Source organism: Penicillium malachiteum (assembly GCF_028827825.1).
Source record: "Penicillium malachiteum strain IBT 17515 chromosome Unknown utg000002l:1.0-8849297.0:1.0-8852440.0, whole genome shotgun sequence".
Classification (NCBI taxonomy): domain Eukaryota; kingdom Fungi; phylum Ascomycota; class Eurotiomycetes; order Eurotiales; family Aspergillaceae; genus Penicillium; species Penicillium malachiteum.
In genome coordinates, this window is record NW_026643095.1 from 4,720,836 (window position 1) to 4,740,188 (window position 19,353).

A 19,353-nucleotide genomic window follows, 5' to 3' on the forward strand; every position below is an offset into this window, starting at 1 on the left:
GTTTACCCCTGCACAAATTGGACAATATCTGGATATCTTCATGCCCGGGAGAATCCCATAGGATAGATCATTATTGACCACATTGGGTAAGATTTTCAGATTTTTGTCCTATTCTCTGAGTCCGCTCCAGGCCTATCATGGTTTAGGCATGAAGCTCTGGAGAAGCAGCGGGAATGCATCTCAAACCACTGGCAAGACTTTATTCATCTTGAACTCTGAAAGTCCCTCAGTAACGATATCTGAAACCAGGCGTCTTCCAGTCTGTGATATCCTCATAATCATTAGAGACCAATCGAACCTGATTCACCATATCGACCACGTTTTTAGAACTATCATCCACGTCTAACACTTTACCTCCGCCGACAGCCCCGGCGTTTCCGGCGCTTCCTTGAAATCCCTCCTCCTGTACCCGCTTTTCATTCAGCCACTGCAGATAAAACCGCAAGGCTAGTGCGAAAACGATGGTAAGGGCGTAACAAATCATAATAGTCCGGAAAGCAGTGCCATATGTAGGTGCCTCGCTGCTCAAGAAGAACTGTGGACCAGCAATATTACCAGCACAATATGCCAAAAATAGAAGCGCAGTGACTGTCATTTTCTTTGTGACGCCACGATAATTAGCTTGCACAAGTGACATCGCAAGGGGCATTGCGGCTGATCCGGTGGAAAGTAGGAAATATCCGAAGAGTTGTACACCATGTACAACATGAGCACGAGAGTATATGATTGCACTACCGATGACACAAGGTAGGACAACGGCAATTATGAGTAGACAATTCAATTGACGGTACCGACCGGCTAGCCATCCACTACCAGCGATGGCCGTGACGGTAATAAGCGAATAGGGGATATTGACTAGCGTGGATTCCAAGTTCGTGAACCCAAAAGACTCAATCACAAGATTGGCAAAATTCTGAGTACCGCCATTTGGGATCTGAGTCAGGAGTTCAAGCACGAAGATGAGCCAGGTCTTGGGATCAATTAAGCATTCTATAACCTGATCCCACTTCCAGATGGTCTTTTCCGTTGTACCTGTTCCAGCAACAAGGATTCGATTGGTTGCAAATTGACGCTCCTCTTCAGTAAGGAACTTTGCTTTTGGGATGGAATCAGGGAGTAGAAACCAAATGACAAAGGCCCAGAGGAATGTCAAGAGTCCAAGGACAATAAACATCCACCTCCATGGTCCAACACTGTCTTTGACATGACCGAGGCCGTAAGCAAGAAAATTGGAAGCGATGCCACCGACGCTCTAGGGATTGTCAGTCGCGTCGTAGTCAAGGAGAAATAGCAAGGGAGTACACACATTTCCTGCAAACCATATACCTGTTCGAGTTGGGATTTCATCACGCGTGTACCATGTCGTTGTGATAAACATAAATGCAGGTGTGATAGAAGCCTCTGCCACACCTAGCAGGAAACGAACAGTTATCAGTCCTCCAAAGTTCTTACAAGCCGCCGTGAGAGCGACCACAGCGCCCCAGAAAAAGGTATTTGCCGTGACATATTTCCCAGTCGGCAGACGAGCGATCAGAAAGGTTGTTGGATATGACCATCCAAGGTAACCAAAGTAAAAGACAGACGACACCCAGCTATATTGTTGACCAACCAGTCCCTACTCCAGGTAATTAGTATGTATCTTCATAATCAATAGGGGGATATAGTACCGTGTCTTCTTCAAGTCCAAATACAGCGGCACTCGACAGAATCGTTTTATCCATAAAATTCAACATATATGTCAAGAACATGAGCGGGACGAGTCGTCGATCGATCTTGCGCAGAATCCGCTTGGCCAGGGCGTTGTCCATCGACTGCTCTATCGCAGGACTGGTACTTGACTCAGCCATTTTGAGAGAATGCTCAAATACTGCTATGCGACAAGGCTGAAGTCCATCTCAAGGGTGTCAAAGCATCCAGCAAATCCCTTCATTCTTATTCCCGTGTGGACTTTCCCATTCTTATCTTCCCCCGCACGGTCATTGGTCACCCCGCATACGATGTCTCCTGTTATCGCCGATATAGGATTGTTTTGTGCCGATCATTGGACAAGGATCAAAGATGAGAGATTCGGAGAGGCGCCGAAGACAATAATGCTATCTGGGGTTAGTGCAAGCAAAGTTGAAAAGTTGTGTTATCAATAATCGTGGGGAGTCAAGACTGAAGCTAACCTGATTGACAAGGAGTTGCCGAGTTGTCGGGCAGTTCCGACAGATTAACTATTAACACTCTTGAAGGAGGAAGCTAAGAAGTCGGAACACTTGAACTAAGAAAAATACTTCTGAGAAATCTCGTCTCTTGAATATATTTAAGTTCATCTCGAGTCTGTACCTAGATCGGGGTTCATTGACTGTGATTTCTATCTCTTCACGATGAACGGTCTATCCATCAGCCCCTTCATAGCGAAGCTCCCCAAAGTGGAGCTTCATATCCACATCGAGGGGACCCTGACACCAGAACTCCGCTGGGAACTAGCTCACCGCAATAATATTTCCCTCCCATATGCCACATTCGAAGATCTGAGAGCCTCATATGCAGTCACGCTGAACCATAGACCCGAACTCAATGGACGCCAACCAGGAATCCCCACATTTCTTGAGGCCTATTTCGCCGGATGTGAAGTGCTACGTACCGAAAATGATTTCTACGATCTGGCGATGGGTTATCTATCCCGATGTGCCAAAATGAACGTGCGGTATACCGAACCCTTCTTCGACATCCAAGCACATACACGTCGAGGAGTCCCAGCCGAGGCGGTCCTAAACGGCTATTTACGGGCGCAACAAGACGCAGCAAAATCCCTCGGCGTCCACTCTCGTTGGATTCTGTGCTTTTTACGAGATGAGCCTGTGGAACAAGGACTTCAAGCCTATACTGAAGCACGTCCATGGGCAGCTGGTACCGTCGAAGGAGGTAAAGGATTATTCCATGCAGTGGGATTAGCCAGCAACGCCTATGAGCGACCGCCAATGCTTTTCGAAGAAGGATTCTCGTTGGCTCGAAAAGATGGCTTGCATGTTACTATGCACTGTGACTTTGGCCAAAAGGATACACATGCGCATATGACCGAAGCAATTTTCCATGTTTGTGATGGGCAAGGTGCTGAGCGAATTGATCATGGATTGGATGCTGAAGACCGCGAGGAGTTATGGATAGGCCTGGTAGAAAGGAATATTGGACTCACTCTTTGCCCGCATGCATATCATCGAAGGACGGCGACTGATGTCTTGTTTCCCAAAATCCGACGTCTGTGGGAGAAAGGAGTCAAATTTTGTATTAACAGTGATGATCCAACCTTGATGCATGATGTTTGGATTGACGGGAATATGCAAAAGGTCTTTACATATGGAGGGTTTAGCAAAGCTGAAATGATTCATCTAGTAAGAAATGCTGTCGATATGTGTTGGGCTGATGATGAAATCAAAAAGGCGATCTATCTTGAGCTGGATGGTCTTCAAGTTCCAAATTAACTTGGAAAAAGCACTACTACCACGCATCCTATTGAAATTTATTTCAATTGTTTCTATCTTACCTAGGTAGGTTCTATTTGTATCAAAACCAAAAATCAACCAGTTGACTTTGGGAATTTACTGACAGAGTGTTACCAGTGGCATCCTCTCGCCGGTGGAACAGCTTGAGTGTTCAAATGTTGACAAGGCTGTGAAAAAATACTTCTCGGGCCCCTCATTAACCTGTAGTAATTCCGATAGCTATTGCCATCTTTTGAAAATTATCGCAAACCTCTATTTTCATTATTCTCTAGCCACTTGTCGAAGAATTCAAAATTGTATAGGAACTCCGACTATGCCTCTCGAAACTGGTCTCTCAGGTACACACGTCCTCATCACGGGCGGCACCCGTGGTATGGGTCATGCTATGGCACGACAATTTCTTCAAGAAGGGGACAACGTGTCATACTACGCCCGCACTGTTACCAACACGGAGTTCAATGAGGCACATGGCGCACTCGCCAGCGATAATCTCGCTCGAGCATTCGGGATTGCACTCGACGTGTCCTCTAAAGACGCAATTGTGAACTGGGATCGATATCGTCAAATGGTTTGTCATACAAAGAAATTTCAGATGAGAAACCTAAACATCAGACTGATTGATTTATTAGCATCCCCTATGCACATGGAGGGTGAAACCGAGCACTGGCATAGCAGCTTCGCTATTGACGTGATGGGTTTTGTGGAGTTAGTTAAGGCCGCAGAGCCTTATCTTGAGAAATCACCCCAGGCTTCTATCATTGTACAGAGCTCCTTCATGGGTCGGGAATTCTACCGAAGTCCGCCTGCGGCTTACGGACCTTGTAAAACTGCTCAGCTGCAACATGTGCAGGAGCTATCGCACTATCTGGGGCCCAAAGATATCAGGGTAAATGCCATCTCACCAGGTCCGGTTCTTTGTGAAGGTGGTTCCTGGAAGAAGTACTCTGAGACAATGCCCGAGTGGGTGGAAGAACAGCGATTAAAGATTCCGCTGAGACGGTTAGGAAGCCCCCATGAAATCGCAAATGTGGCAGTGTTTTTGGCTAGTTCGTTGGCGAGTTTTGTCACTGGAACAAATGTCAGCCTGGTTGATGGAGGTATCCATGTCGGTACATAGTTTTAGGTGCAATAGCATCATCCTCGGGAGGAAGGTCAGACTAATAACTATTTTCAAATCTTATATATGATCTCATAAAAGATACTTATGAGCTTCAAAAATTGTTTCCTTTTTGCCAGAACTTCAATCATCTCAATTTCAAGTTATCAATTCCTACTGCCACCTCGGCAAATCCATAAACATACCTAGTAATCGATCTTAACAAAACATCACACTGCATGATAACCCGTATAAATTCCATGTGGTGTATAATGGTGAGGGACTCAGAGAAGGTGATATCACGTCAGGATGAAGAGGTGGTCTAGTACACCTGGTTTCAACAAAAAGCCAACGTATCAACGACACAATCGTTATTTTCACAGTTAAATGGAACATAAATATCGTAGCTGACGCTTCGTGTTAGTGATATACTCTTAACTACGCGAGGAAATAATGGAAGACATCATACCAGGAGCTAGGATTGCAGTAAATGATTGGCATGAGGCCCAAGGAGATATTATCCGTGTAGTCATAGGTCAGCGAGTAGTCGGAGATGCAGTCTATATTATTGATCAGAATAATCCGACAAAAGGAATTAGTAAATATGTGAGTTCATACCCAGGTTCTGAACACCACTCCCAATACTACCACTGCATGTCACAACTCTGTTGTCAATTGCGGTGATAACGCCGGAAATTGAGCCTGAGATACTCAGACATGCCAAAGCGGGCGAAGAGAAGAGGAAGGCCATGACGGCGGCAGACATAATTTTGGAGACGGACATATTGATAAAAGACTGGGAATTTCAACGACTCGATAAAGTTCAAATGTTTAGGTCAATAGGGAGGCTTTCTGTCGTCCTTTCGTTTGAATAACCAAGCCGTTATTGTTTTTATTTTTTCCAGGAGGGGATATAAAGCCTCTTATATGTGATGGGTGCGTTGATATATGACTTCAAATGTTTTAAGTTGTTTAATTTGGATTGCACATGTGGTACATATTGACACACCACTCTATATATACGATAGAGTACCTATTTCGGACTAAAAAGTTGTCCACATGTGTAGTAGTAAATGAATGTACCCGGGTAGTATAGGTCTTGGACAAGTCGGAGCTTAGTTGTTCTTTTGACTATATAATTTGTTTCATCAATGATCCATTTATTTCCTATGTGGGAAATACTCAGAGTCTCATCTCGCTGACATTGCTTGGAACATAGTATGATCTACAGATCAATGAGTGATTTAGGATAGTATTGTTTTATGCCCAGGTGGGGGGAAAATTAAGATGCGGGAATACGGGAATAGGGAACTTCAGAACATTCAAATTTGGTATACGATTGGAGGCTGATCCAAAGAAAGATTAGACTAGACATAAAAGGCTATATATGTGGGAGAGCTGCCAGTGGGGCTGAGTGGACAAGGCTGTCTAAGTATACCCTGAATTTCCCTATGGGGCAATTTATGCAGGGACGGGCTACAGGGGTCCGGGAACGACATGACGCCCAAGTGCTAGTATGCAAAGGATTTGTTCGACTTCGTATAACGTATAAATTATAATGACATCTATTCAAAAGTTGCTTAAAGGAACTAGTCTTCAAAAGTTACAGGGTATTCAAGGTGACCGAATGATTGGAGATGCAATCTCTTGAAAGAACGCACTCGCATGCATGGATTCCATTCCCAGGCTCAGGTTGCTAGACTCCAAGTAGTCTATGGTTCTCCCTATACCACCTCAAGCTTATCTCATATTTAAGAAGGCTCAGATTGTGGAGCTTCGGAACATTTTAGGCCCATCTTTATTAATGTAGATACCCTTGCCTCTGTTTGGATATCTTCATAAGGGGTAGGGGGACATGGGCGGTCCAGAACATTTAATTGATCATTTGTACCACGGTAAGTCATTTGGATGGAACTCCAGGTGCTGTGATCCATCGAGAATCCGGAGATGCAGTCTGTACTTCAAGTTAAAAGAATTCCACAAAAGCAGGGAGGTTAAATGATAGGATTCATACCCGGGCGTTTGTTGACAGTCCGAATACGATCGTTGTATGTCTCACAAACATCGTCCGTTCTTGCGAGAACATCAAGCCTCCGACAAGCTAGTGTGAGAGAGCAGAAAAGGAGGGCGATAATAGTAGCTGATAGAACTCTGGAGACAACCATGTTGATCATGTAAGAGGCTCCCAGTGACTGAATGTGATCTGAAGAGAAAGCAGCTAGGTTTTGCAGGCTTTTTGTCCGAATATTGTGATTGTTTTTTTATCTCAGGAGGGGATATAAGTGACAAAAAGAATGGTAAGTGAAGATGAGTAGTGTTTGTATTAACTTGAAGCTCACAAAGATTTCCAATGATCCTCTTTAATTTTGACTGGAATTGATATGCCACTCTATGTGGGGCAAGGTTGTCTTAGGGAACCCTGATTTCTCATGGGACAATTTATGCAGGGCTCAGGGACGACATGAAAGGATTCGACAGGATCTGTTCCCTATAAGAATAAAAATCTTGCCTGTATAGTAAAGGAGTGAACTTTGAATAAAATATTTCAGTGCGCCAAACCATTGGAGCATGGAATGATCCAAAGAATGAACTCAGTACTAGTCTGATTTCGAGGCTTTAGTCGCATGGTTCATCGTATCTGTTCTTATTCATAACACCATATCTCCTGGAAACGACTTCAGATATGAGAAACTCGTTACTCCCTACCTGTTTTGTCCCAGTAGTGTGGGGGCCAAAGACTGTTCAGCTGAGTCTCGTAGATTTGGCGGCCTAGGGGGCTAACTCAATATGTCCGACCTCGGAAGTTTATATTACTGGTTTAGATCGGCAGTGAAGAAATTTTGAGTGGTTTGAACCCTTGAAATGTTAAAATCAGCTCAATAGATAGATCTAGGTCGCGGAATATTGTATTTCCTTTTCCCTTAGTCACTCAGGCATTGCAATGAATCGCTTGTGCAACGACATTATGCCAGTGGGCTCAGCTTGTCTGATAGAACATTTGAATTTGTCGAATTGATATATGGTTCCAGTTTGATAGACTGAAATATTGGTCCGGAGTAGATGATCTCAACTCCATCCTCCATCATCTTGTCTCTCTTCGTTCACTCAGTGCTCTTCACTTCTCATATTTTGTTCTTCACTTTAACAGTCTATCTGTTTCGGAGCAAACCTTGATTTGTCTTTCCGGCAAGAAGAATGAATTTCGAAGAGCTTTTTCATATCATTTCATCTCCGTCTACACTTTTCACGCGCCTGACTTGGATATTGTTCGAGTTTGGTACACAACGAAAAAGAGCTCCAGTGAATGATCGTATACCCATAACACCAAGAAAAGCCAATTGAAATCATCTACACAATCCGAAAAGCGCCATAGTTATTACTTAAAGCGCTTTATCGACTTGAAGGCGGCAGTGGTGAACATCATCGGCACGCCCGTGGACGGCTTGTGAAGGCGATCCATAATCATCAAATCCCCCATCATCAGTTTGCTTTTTGATATCTGATATACTTGATTCCGGCCACTCTACAGAGTATAATTCTCATGTTTCGCGATAGGCAAGTTCAGGATCTTCACTTGGCGGCCCCGGGGGCGATCTAAAAATAGCCAAATCCATGTGCCCAATGTCTCTCGGCGGGGTATTGACAATTGTCTTTATCCATTCCAAGTTAAGTCCAGTTGGTTCGAATGTTCAGCTTTTTAACAATTCGCCAGCACTATCCACAATAATACTACCACTAGTCATACCGCTATGCTGCATCTGGAAAAGGTTTATTTCATCGAAACCTGACGTGTCACTCCTGTGATTAGCCTGGGATTCTCTTGTGTGCGGAACACGATCATTGAAACTTGAAGCACTTCGGTAGGAGACCTAGTACCAGTGATATGTCAACATTTTCTCGCTGAACACCATTGTTTACCTATTGAGATCTAATTTCCGATCTCTACTCGAAGACTTGAAGATTCTACCTGATAAATTTCGATAAAAGGTCGTCCATTGCCAACAACATATCACAATGAGCAACGTTTTGACGAACGAGGATTCAGTCAATGAAATCGTAGATCAAGGGTTTTACCCAATGATCAAGTATGGGGTAGAGATGATGGGATTAAAACTTCCACGCGATCCAGAAGATGATCAGTTCAGCATCTCGAAGGAACATTTTGAAAGTCACGGTCTCCCAGATCAAAATGACAATCCATCCGCCGAACTATGCCAAGCATGCGCGGGGATGACCATCAAGGCACTGAAAAGCGATGAAGGCTATCTCCACACGGAAGAAATCGAGGACTTTTTCGAATCTGCGAAAATTTGCCCGCTATGTGCTTTGCTTCAGAAAACGATGTGTAATGCTGTGCGCTTCCATGTACAGCGCAAAGAGGATATTGAGGATCCTATGGAGGCACTACATCTCTTTTCAGCATTCATGGCGGTAAAGCATCATTCTTACATGTTCAAACCCACTCCAGTGATTTTGAAACTTGATCGAGGCGCTGACAATGATCTCAATGGTGACTATCTTGTCATGGGAACCATCATGGCGATACCAATAGAAAACGCCAAAGCCCGTGTATTATTTTTTGGCAGATTACGTCTTCATGATAATAAAAGAAAGAGCGTGGTCCCAATGCAACCGAGAGGGAGCGATGAAGAGGTACTGCGCCGTCTGTCAGCATGGCTAGATGAAAGATGGAAAGAAGTCCCAGCTTGGAGCGATGCATCAGCTGAGAAGCCACTTCCAACGCGAGTATTGGATCTGGGTCAGTCTTGTTTGGAGAGATTCTCACAGAAATCCCTGGAACAGGATCTTCGATTAGTGGAGTCAAACGACCAACGGGGTCACTACACAACACTAAGTTACTGTTGGGGTGGATACGCCGAGTTAAGAACCACCAAAAGCAACTACCACGACAGACTCGAAAAAATCAGGTTTGCAGATCTCCCAAAGACATACGCAGATACTGTTCGGATCACAAGATCTTTGGGAGTTCGATACCTGTGGATTGATGCACTCTGTATTATCCAAGAGGATCCCAAAGATTGGCTCCATGAAGCCGGGTGTATGTCAGATATTTTCTGGAACACAACTTGTCGCATTGCTGCCAATGAAGGGAAAGACCCCACCGAGGGCTTCTTTCCTCCCAAGGAAACACCGGTTTCTATCAAGGTACCAAACCTGGTCAGTGAGGAGCTGAGTGCTTCCTTGTCAGACATGGAGACGGATACAATCGAGGAGGACGATAACAAAGGCGATGATGATGAAGCAGACACCTTGGGATTACCTGGCCTCGGAGAGATGTCTGAATCCGAAGAAGATCCCAACACCGACATCAATTTCACAGAGTCCATCAACCACGATATATCAGAACATGAGGATGAATTCACGCATGAATCTTTGGATGAGAGTTCATACAGTGAAGATGACTATGTCCACTTTGACCGCAGTCAAAGACTCGACGAGGAAGAGAACCACCTAGACAGCTCAGATGTCAGCCGCCACCGATTCTTAGACAAACTCAATGGAGAATTTGAGCGAAATCTTGAACTTCATGGCGACAAGCCCATCGAGCCCGAAGAAGAGGATGGTCCCCTTGAGATGTACCTTACATTCCCGAAAGCATATGCGATCGATGTAGACAGAGGGCACCTAAATACCAGAGGATGGGTCCTCCAGGAGCGGCTGCTGGCATCTCGAACCATCCACTTTACCAAGAATCATATTTACTGCGAAGACCAAGATGACATATGCGGCGAAGATTGGGTTCGCCGATACTTCACATGGCGAAGCAGCATTGACAAGACATCCAATTGTTCCCGAGTCGAGCTTTTCCCAGAGCTCGGCTTTAGCTCAACTGCTACCGCTCTTCGAAGACATCAGAAACATGAAATATGGTTTCAGCGAAGTTTGTACCGCAGAGCGGATGGGCAATATGTGCCAGAACCATGGCTCAAAATATGCGAGTTGTTTAGTCGATGTGAGCTGTCATATGATGTGGACCGATTAGCGGCCATAGCCGGTCTGGTCAAGAAAAAGCAAGAACTCCGACAAGCATCTGCTGCTGAGGATGGAGAGCAAGTGAATGTCCAAAACTTCTTCGGAATGTGGGAAGAGGATCTTCATAATGAGCTGTGCTGGGTGGCTGCCGATGAAAGCAAAGCTCGGTATTTGCACAACCTGAACCTCCCATCATGGGCGTGGATCGCTTACAAAGGACGCATTGAATTCACCCGAGACCGACGCTGGTCTCGCAATCCCGGTCCTGTCCGCATGGCTCCCATCTCCGAGATGGAGCTTTTCGCATACGATGTTCCCGATATGCTAACAGAGCTGCCATTGACCAAATCAGCATCAATCACAATCCGCGCTCCCATACGAAAGATTTACTCCATCTCGCTCAAGAAAACCAAATATGCAACAGAACAAATCTCGCGAGAGGAGTTAGCAAAATCTTCACCATTTCACTTTGATGAGCGGACTGGAACTATGCCTATCCCGATGGCTAATCGGAGTGGGTGCCAAGAAATGTTTGATGAAGATGACAGACTTGTGGGTTTTGTCTCTTTTGACGAGGATAGGCACCTTGTGGGGGGACCTGTTCTGTGCTCATATATCAACAATTAGAGATGACGCACACGATTTGAAATCGCAAAATTCCGATGAAATGAATGAGACAGAATATGATATCCAATACTCCTACCCAGCTATTCTTGCCTATGCGCTTATTTTGATTCGAGTGCAAAGCGATGAAGGCACGCTGTACAGACGAGTGGGAATGGCGGAGTTGAATTATGAGTGGATGTCGGAAGGTGTTAGCACCAAGGCAAAGATTATATGATGATCAACAAGTGAAGAATATCATCTCAAGATTTTCATTATCAAATCCGATCCGATAGTCCTAATTCACCCTTCTGCAAAACAGAATAAATATCATAGGCCTTACATGTCCACGGGTCTATCAAATTAAAGTTGAAGGCATTATGAAGCACGAAGCGTATTTATTGTTTCTCCTCGATGTAAGATTGGACAAGTTACTGGCTCTCGCCAAATTCAAACTTCGTGGAGTACTCGTGATTTATTCTAGATACCAGGATTTCATAGCTATGTCAGACTCCTCCATGGTCAATTAATCCAGATCTATGCATGGTCGATTGGCGAGGGGCCAGCATCAATAGGGTAGGTGAAGATATAATTAGGACCAGCAGCCATTAGACCATCACCACCTGATCGCATCTGAGATGCTGGCATCCAAAGCTTCTTATCGGCAATGATCCACATAAGATCAGTCCATAACAACCGATCGTCCTGAAGGATGATGCTCGTATATCCATCTAAAGTAACTTTCCAGATAGACAACGTCTGGGTATCGCTAACATAGATATTTCCATCCGCATCAATAGTAGTCCCTCCCGTACTCGGCGTAAAAGCAAATCGCGTTGTGTAGTCCTCAACGTTGGCTGCCAAGGTGGAATCATGCAGAGCTGCATTGAGGTATTTCGTCTCGATACGGTAGAGACCCCCGGAGCAAGTCTGGTAGTAAAGGTATTTGCCATCAGGCGATACCTCAATTTGATCCAGAGACCCAAGTACCGTTGTACGCAACCGGAGAGTATGGCATAGAGGAAGTTGTGTTCGATAGCACACGGATACCGTGACCAGTTGTGAGGTTCGAGATCATTAGAGCGTTGGATATGTCGCTCAAATATGCGACTAGTAGTACTTCCCATTCCGAATTCCGGAGCCTTCCTCATCATATTTCTCCTTGCTTACAAACTGTTCAATCGCGCCCTCTTGGGAAGCCAAAACAGTACCGCCCAACCAGACTGCATAACCGGGATTCGCAGGCTGAATTACATTCACAGATGCAGATTCGGGCACAACGCGGAAGATTTCATTGTGAACGTGATCCGCCAAGCCTGGACTCTGGCTGCTTCCATCCTAGAGGTACAAATTTGTTAATGGTATGGACAACACATCTTCGCTAGCAGGTTATGGGCTTACCAGAACAACGCTGTTATACAAAGAACTCTGGGTACTGCTGTCAAAGTTCTGTAGAACATTCTCTATTCCGACCGAGACATCGTTGAGAGAAACTTGACATGCTGCTTGAGCTTGACACTTCCCTTCGATAATAGGGACGATTTGAGCTGATTCAGTCCCAACATTAACAACAAGTGCGGTTACGCGTTGGGATGCATACGCTGCCAGCACAGCATCAGGCACAATGTTAAGTGCGGGGACGTTGAAGGTCTCAAACATCAACTTCACTACCTTCTCCCGATCTGCCTGGGAGGTGAATGGAGATTCCGCCAGTAGGATTGGGTGCTCTTCGGTGGCAACGTTGAGCCCTTTATAGAAGGCGTAGTGGTAGATTTTGAAAAGCGCATCCCAGTCTGTGACGGTGCCGTTTTGGATTAGGTTGATCAGGGGTTCACCATTTGAGATTGCTTCATCACCCATATGGCTGGTTGTTCAATATTAGCTACTCTTGCTCCAAAACGCTGAGATATGAGACTGTTACCTATTACCAATCACGGTCGCTAGTTATTTAAATTTGTTTGAGTGTCAAAAATGCTAAAGAGAGAAAACTCACGGAGAGCACGAGGAGCATCATCACCAGAAAATCCAGCCTTGGTGCGGAATGAACTGTGAACAAGTTAGCTCGAACTTCTTTTTTTCTATTTTCTAACGAAAGAAAAACTTGAAGGTGAAATTGAGGGGCATACCCAGTGTCAAGGACAAGAGGTTGAACGTCTTCGCCTAAAATATGGCGTAAATTGTATTAGTTTAAATACTAGTAGTACTTCGAGAGTTTGGTTAGATTTGATCAATGAGCTTACCAGACATGATGATGGTATAGCAAGAGAAATCTGTAAATTAAGTGTTGAGAAAAGTACAGAAAAAATAAGACTCGGATATTTACTGAGGAAATGGTTTTATTTAAACGTAGTTGGGTGGCTACCATCATGATGTGGCAGGTGGAGGGACCTGATGAATGTGGCTGAATAGGTTCTCGAATTCTCGAATCTCCAACTTTACCTGACCAGTTAAATGATTACACCTGGTAGTAATTGTACAAGATCGTCGTTTTTTGATGTGGATATCGATGTGCTAGAGATATTATTGGATGTATGATACCGGAATCATTGGGTGCGGCTGGAGATGATAGATCTTGTGGGTCTATGACCGTGTACAACTAAGGATATGAGATCGGATATCTGTAATTATGGTGGGGGACTTGGGGGATTTATAGTTCAAAATTGGATGAAACCATAGTAAATATATTATTTATTCAAATAGTAAATATATCGGATGAAATTCAATCTAATAAATATCAAACTTCTCCATCTGATATGATAATCTTAATCTTCCCGTCCTCAATGTTGGCTTAAATGGCTTTAGCTGAACTCTCCACTGCCCTGCACTACGTTCCAGCGTCATGAAAATATCATTGTCCACATTTTGTCATGATCTTCTAAATTCACGAAATAGGTGGCACATATCCGTTTTACTCTCTGGGGTTGAACTTTTGAAGAACTGAGCGCCAGTCGCGTATCCTGTGAATTACATATTCAAGGTAAAACGCCCCATGAAATCCTAGAGCTAATTTGGTGAGGTGATTTCCAGATAAGCAGGTTCTTCGGCCGCTGACAGGTGTTTCTTTTCGTTTCGAAGATTGAGAAGTTGATTATTTCAAATGTTCAAGTTCGGTGATAGCCCTCAATGAGCCCGGGTTCATCGATCGTGATGAGATAGTCTCAAAAGCCAATATTTGATTCTTTGAGAAATAATTTTCTTTCAAGTGACTCAAGTGACTCAAATCGGGCAACTAGGACCTTATCCTTGAGCGATGTGCGACTATTTTATTTGTCTTTTCTTTCTGGTTCTCGAGTCCTTCAGCTTTCATCTGCCTCGAGGCTTCCATCGGAATATCTCTGGAAAATAATGATTTCGCCCAGTTTTATTTTAACTGTTGTCGCAAACCATGGCTTTCCCCGTACTCAAAGAGTTTTTGGGTAGTTCTATGGTTGTGCTAGGTCAATATACTGCCCGGATTCTTCATTATGCCAGCCACAAAGAATTGAGAAAGCAAAGGAATAAAAATTGAAGGCTTGATGATCATACAGACCAGCAGCTTAGTATTTCGAGGTGCTTTGTTCAGTTCCCAGTCCAAGACTTGCGGATTCCGACGAACCACTTCTTTATCGATTTCACGGGCTTGAATGAGCGAAGAAACTGTATGAGACCTTTCTTTTTCTTTCAAGACTCGAGCACGGACTCTTTGAATGTCAAGCCTGGAGTTCTCGCTGAAAGAGCGGTAATTGAAAAAGAGAGGATCCCTCGATGTATCATGCATCTCTCCAAGCATCCCTCTATCAATTCTCTCTTTCCAAGTCCTGCATTCGCACTTCACGAGAAGACTCACTTGAGACACTTATTCTCTTCCTAAACCACTCCAATCTCGAAAGTCATTCGGAATGGCCGGTCATCGTAGCAAGAAGCGAAAGACGTCAGAAAAGGGAAAGAAGTCCGAGTCGAAACCCACTGAGTCCGTTCAGAATAATGAACCTGAAGTGAAAGGTCCGGGAGAAGTCAAACGTGTCCGAATCAGGGACGATGTTGAATTTGATCCTGCTGACTATGATGGACGAATCGAACGATACGAACAGCGGATAAGAGAAGGACACTCGAAGGTGACATATACAGCGATGATAGAAAGTCTTGAAGCTGAAAAGAAAGCCCGAGCGTAAGTCCTCTTCATTTCTTTTACGAATACATATTAACCATGTATAATTTCAATCTTCAGTGAAATCATGGCACAATACCCTGGGAAAGACTGGGATGTTATTCAGCGCATAGCAATCTTGGAAGCGATCGAAAACTACTTGGTGAAAGAAAAAGATCCATGTGGAGAGCTTAAGAATGTCCGCGCAATCATTGAAGCTTATAAGAATGGCGATTTGGAATTGAATGGCAAGGCTTCTTACTGGTGTCAAGGCAAAATGATTGGTGGTCCATCGGTATTCGCGTGGGAAGACTTTCGGAGACTCAATACCGAGGAAAATCGAGGAGATGGAGGATTTTGGGTAGAAGGGGTATTTCATTCTTTTATAAAATTGACAGCACTTTAAAACTTCAAGTGAAACATACTGATGAAGAGAATTGAAAAAATTAGATGAATCAATCAGAGCAGCCACATACCGGGAATGCTGTGACTCACACTAGTCCCCCAGTTTCAACTCATGGTGGCCGAGTATACGTATGATATTCCCAGCAAATTACCCTCTTTAAACTTGAAAGGCCCAATGGACGAAAAATACAAAGAGATTGAATAGAAAGAAGACTCAGGATATACATCATTGCTGACCCAATATTTTTTTAATATTTTAGTACGACCTTTGTATACGGCTTGATCAGTCCCTCGGGGACGTTGCGGCCAATGGAGCGCCATTTCCCGAGATGACCTTCAGATTTGCCGATGACACAGGTAGCTCATCGATGGTGATCCGTGACGAAGACATGAGGGCTTTGATGGGACACGATGCAGAACCAGATATGCCTGCCCCAAGGAACCACATGATGGGCTATGATTTCATGACACTAGCAGATGGTGTTGGAATCGTACATAAAACTGTCGCCATGGAAGTTACTATGGAGGGAATTAACCAAACCACCGGAGCGTTTGAAGAGATGGTAAACCCTTGGACAAGTATCAGCTGTCTTGTATTCGATCGACCCAGGGGAATGGAGCCAAGCAATAGATTGGCTGGTCCCTGGCCACGAGCGATGCTCTACGTTGGATCTGCACCCGAGTTTCCGGGCTATTTCTATGCCTCTACGACTAAAACTGGGTTGACAAGGGTGTTGCCAGTGGTTCCCCCGGAGGAACGACTCGAGCCTGATTTTAAACGCCCACCATTCCGTGTAAGATGGGTATGGGACGCGCAGAGGAATATGTGGGGTATTCCCCCGGTTGTTCAAGAGTTGGGAGAGGTGCCACCTCACCATCAAGACTATCACAATTAGTAGAGTCAAGCAAGATTCGATATAGATTTCTTCCATGTTATTTCTTGAATCAACGATGTTGTTGATAGTTAAGGTTATTTACTCGAAAAAGAACATTTGAAACTACCTTCAAGCCCGAGCCTGTGTCTGTCATAATAGAAGTAAATATGCGTAGACACCCATTTCACAGCACTGTTTGAGTGTTTCCCTCCTTTATTTTCCTCCAAATCCATCCTTGTCAGCTCTAGAGAATTAACGTGGAATTATTCGTTTCATCTGCCACTGGCATGATTCGTTCGCGGGATATAGATCTTCTTTTTGACATTCATTCTCACCTTCAGTCACTTCAATACCATTCCTCAAGCATTTGAGCTGGCAGTCGTTGCCTCCTCAGGCTTTTATAACCCCAAATAATGGATCAATAACAAGTTCACTTCAAGTTATCACCCCGGGGTCCGTTTCATTTTCTTTCCTCTGACCTCAGAACTTTTGAAAGTCAACATGGCAGTGAAACGCAGAAATTATGTATGTTGAAGGATTGAGGTAATGTTTCCTAGCTAATCTTTGAACCAGGTTATCGCATGAATGAATTTCAAACACCGTCTGATTCATGCGAAATGCAGCTAAGCAGAGCTGAATTAGGCTGCTCTTTACGGGGGACCGTTACACCAGTCAATTCCAAGGTTGTATCCAATGATGAGACCCAAGCCTAATCATGCTCCATAATGTTTCTTGAAACCTTGGAAAATCAAAGTCAATGAATCCTGGAGTTTCCTGCCCCTGCACCGGACACACTAACATACTCTCATATCCAATGAACGATCCACAATCAGGGGATCTGGGGCCAAAAAAACCAGCAATGGACCCCTCAAGGCCCCCACAAACTGGACCCTATATCAAAATGGGTCACCCTGGAATTCCGATCAAGCCGAGCCTCATCTGTGCCTTACCCTGATTTCACTAGTTTTCGTTATGTTAGCATGTCACTTATTATTACCTTTCGCCTGCCCTGACATGGATCTTTTTGCTGGTCGCTTTTTCACTTTTGCATCCATCGAAGTGAAGCCCTTCATCCCCAAATATGCGTATCACCTTCGCTCTCGTCGCGGCTGTTGCTGCTCTATGCGTCAAAGCTGATGACTCCACAACCACAACTGTTGGATACTTCTCCCCTTCTTGGGATATAAACCTATACCAAAGTGGTGGTGGCTGGAGCAGCACTGCCGCCAGTCTTGCCGGTATCAAATACCAGACTGCCACATACCATGTGGGCTGTGAAAAGAGTGCCCCGAAGTCGGACTGCAACCTTCCTGAATCATGGACTATTGTCCAAGGCCCCGACACCGTCAGTTTCACCGGAAAATATATCGCATCGATCTCGGACTCGTCAAGTAGCTACGATATTACTGTTACACAGTCATACGAATGCTCGCTACACTCCTCGACCGGATCGGCTAGCTGCACCATGAGCGCGGCTCAGAGTGGCTCGGTGGATGGCGCAAAATACGAATCCTCTAGCTCCAGCAAGGCCTCCTACACAACAGCTCCAATGAGCGACCTCTACTATGTTCTGCCTGTCACCGCGGGCCTGAACTCTCTCACAAACTCTAAAGCTACCGCGACTGGTGCTGCTGCCACTGGAAATGCGGGTGCGATGATCACTGCTGCGCCGGTTGTTATGGCCGCGGTCGCCGCTTTTATCTAAGCTGCTTGAGATGCAGAGATGAATCCTGTCTCCAGATTAACAGGGAACCTTGTGCACCTTTAGCTTCATGGCCAGACTTATGTGTAAGCTGGATATTCGATCTCGTTTGGATATTATGATAGGATACCAATAGCATTTTCCGTTTGAATAAAAGGTTTTTTCCTCTTCTATTTTGATTCGCGTAGCTGCTTTGAATACTCACCATGATTGTTGTTCTGACAAAATTACTAGCATTCAAAAACCAAAGCTTACTCTTCCGGGGATAATATGCAAGTCAACTCACTCAAAGCTTCAAGTTTACCTCCCGGTGAGAAAGCCGATCTCACCCCGTAACAGATCTTATTGATTTACTTCGGAAGATCACCATATTACCCGAGTTACTACTAGTAGTCCTTATGTATAGAAAGCTTATTCAAATTTTAACTTGATATTTATGCATCGGCCACCTCAGGCTGTAGATAATTCAGTGAGGAGCTCAGTTGTAGTTACAAGATATTCAATATTTGAATGCGACTACGATGTACAGAAGTCATCTATAGCCAGCAACATTTGAAAGCAGCCCGGTAGGGGGACTGCCTGTAAGAGTTTGTTTTGGTTATCGTTTTTATAAAACAAGGATACCAAAACTCCCGGGCTAGATAAAGGGAATGGCCCCAGAGGCTGAAGGGGGGATAAACCAAGTGGTGCAGTTCATGGCTCCAATACAATTTAGTTGAGGGGAAAAAGTCACAACTCAGCCCAGCTGGCCTAACGGTCAGCGGTCTCTGACTCAATTTGAGGACAGAGGCATTGGCCAAGATAGTCTGGGTCCTGGCTGGTGGTTGGACGTGACCGGCGGGTGGGCAGGGTACCGGCTTCGGCCGCGGGCAATTCTTTTTTTTCTTTTTTTTTAAATTTTTGATATTTTTATATAAAATACTTTCAGACCCGCTCTTTCAGTCTGTCTTTTCAGAGATCGGAAATAACCAATATTGAATGAGATATCAAGGATAATAGTGTGGTGATGGATGTATCAAGTGAGGGTATTCGCAGAATCTCACCTCGCACCTTGATGCGTGCCT

At 44.5% G+C, this 19,353-nt stretch overlaps 8 protein-coding genes across 8 annotated transcripts; 5 read left to right on the top strand and 3 right to left on the bottom strand.

Annotated features, from left to right (window-relative positions):
• Positions 1-226: 226 nt before the first annotated feature.
• On the bottom strand, positions 227-1,847 carry N7483_004758 (uncharacterized protein; the record flags this gene model as incomplete). Its single annotated transcript, XM_057088195.1, has 3 exons — positions 227-1,252; positions 1,307-1,615; positions 1,668-1,847. 3 exons carry the CDS (start codon positions 1,845-1,847, stop codon positions 227-229), a joined length of 1,515 nt encoding a protein of 504 aa, XP_056948024.1.
• A 522-nt stretch (positions 1,848-2,369) lies between these two features.
• On the top strand, positions 2,370-3,467 carry N7483_004759 (adenosine deaminase family protein; the record flags this gene model as incomplete). Its single annotated transcript, XM_057088196.1, has 1 exon — positions 2,370-3,467. One exon carries the CDS (start codon positions 2,370-2,372, stop codon positions 3,465-3,467), a length of 1,098 nt encoding a protein of 365 aa, XP_056948025.1.
• A 334-nt stretch (positions 3,468-3,801) lies between these two features.
• N7483_004760 (SDR family NAD(P)-dependent oxidoreductase) lies at positions 3,802-4,605 on the top strand (the record flags this gene model as incomplete). Its single annotated transcript, XM_057088197.1, has 1 exon — positions 3,802-4,605. The coding sequence occupies one exon, from the start codon at positions 3,802-3,804 to the stop codon at positions 4,603-4,605; it is 804 nt and encodes a 267-aa protein (XP_056948026.1).
• Positions 4,606-5,022: 417 nt separating this feature from the next.
• Positions 5,023-5,368, bottom strand: N7483_004761 (uncharacterized protein; the record flags this gene model as incomplete). The annotated part of the gene is made up of 2 exons (XM_057088198.1): positions 5,023-5,144; positions 5,203-5,368. 2 exons carry the CDS (start codon positions 5,366-5,368, stop codon positions 5,023-5,025), a joined length of 288 nt encoding a protein of 95 aa, XP_056948027.1.
• A 3,230-nt stretch (positions 5,369-8,598) lies between these two features.
• On the top strand, positions 8,599-11,205 carry N7483_004762 (HET domain-containing protein; the record flags this gene model as incomplete). Its single annotated transcript, XM_057088199.1, has 1 exon — positions 8,599-11,205. One exon carries the CDS (start codon positions 8,599-8,601, stop codon positions 11,203-11,205), a length of 2,607 nt encoding a protein of 868 aa, XP_056948028.1.
• A 513-nt stretch (positions 11,206-11,718) lies between these two features.
• N7483_004763 (uncharacterized protein) lies at positions 11,719-13,428 on the bottom strand (the record flags this gene model as incomplete). The annotated part of the gene is made up of 7 exons (XM_057088200.1): positions 11,719-12,111; positions 12,352-12,519; positions 12,583-13,045; positions 13,103-13,121; positions 13,175-13,227; positions 13,308-13,341; positions 13,422-13,428. 7 exons carry the CDS (start codon positions 13,426-13,428, stop codon positions 11,719-11,721), a joined length of 1,137 nt encoding a protein of 378 aa, XP_056948029.1.
• Positions 13,429-15,059: 1,631 nt separating this feature from the next.
• Positions 15,060-16,608, top strand: N7483_004764 (uncharacterized protein; the record flags this gene model as incomplete). The annotated part of the gene is made up of 3 exons (XM_057088201.1): positions 15,060-15,328; positions 15,389-15,677; positions 15,973-16,608. The coding sequence occupies 3 exons, from the start codon at positions 15,060-15,062 to the stop codon at positions 16,606-16,608; spliced, it is 1,194 nt and encodes a 397-aa protein (XP_056948030.1).
• Positions 16,609-17,668: 1,060 nt separating this feature from the next.
• Positions 17,669-18,292, top strand: N7483_004765 (uncharacterized protein; the record flags this gene model as incomplete). The annotated part of the gene is made up of 1 exon (XM_057088202.1): positions 17,669-18,292. One exon carries the CDS (start codon positions 17,669-17,671, stop codon positions 18,290-18,292), a length of 624 nt encoding a protein of 207 aa, XP_056948031.1.
• Between the last annotated feature and the right edge of the window lie 1,061 nt (positions 18,293-19,353).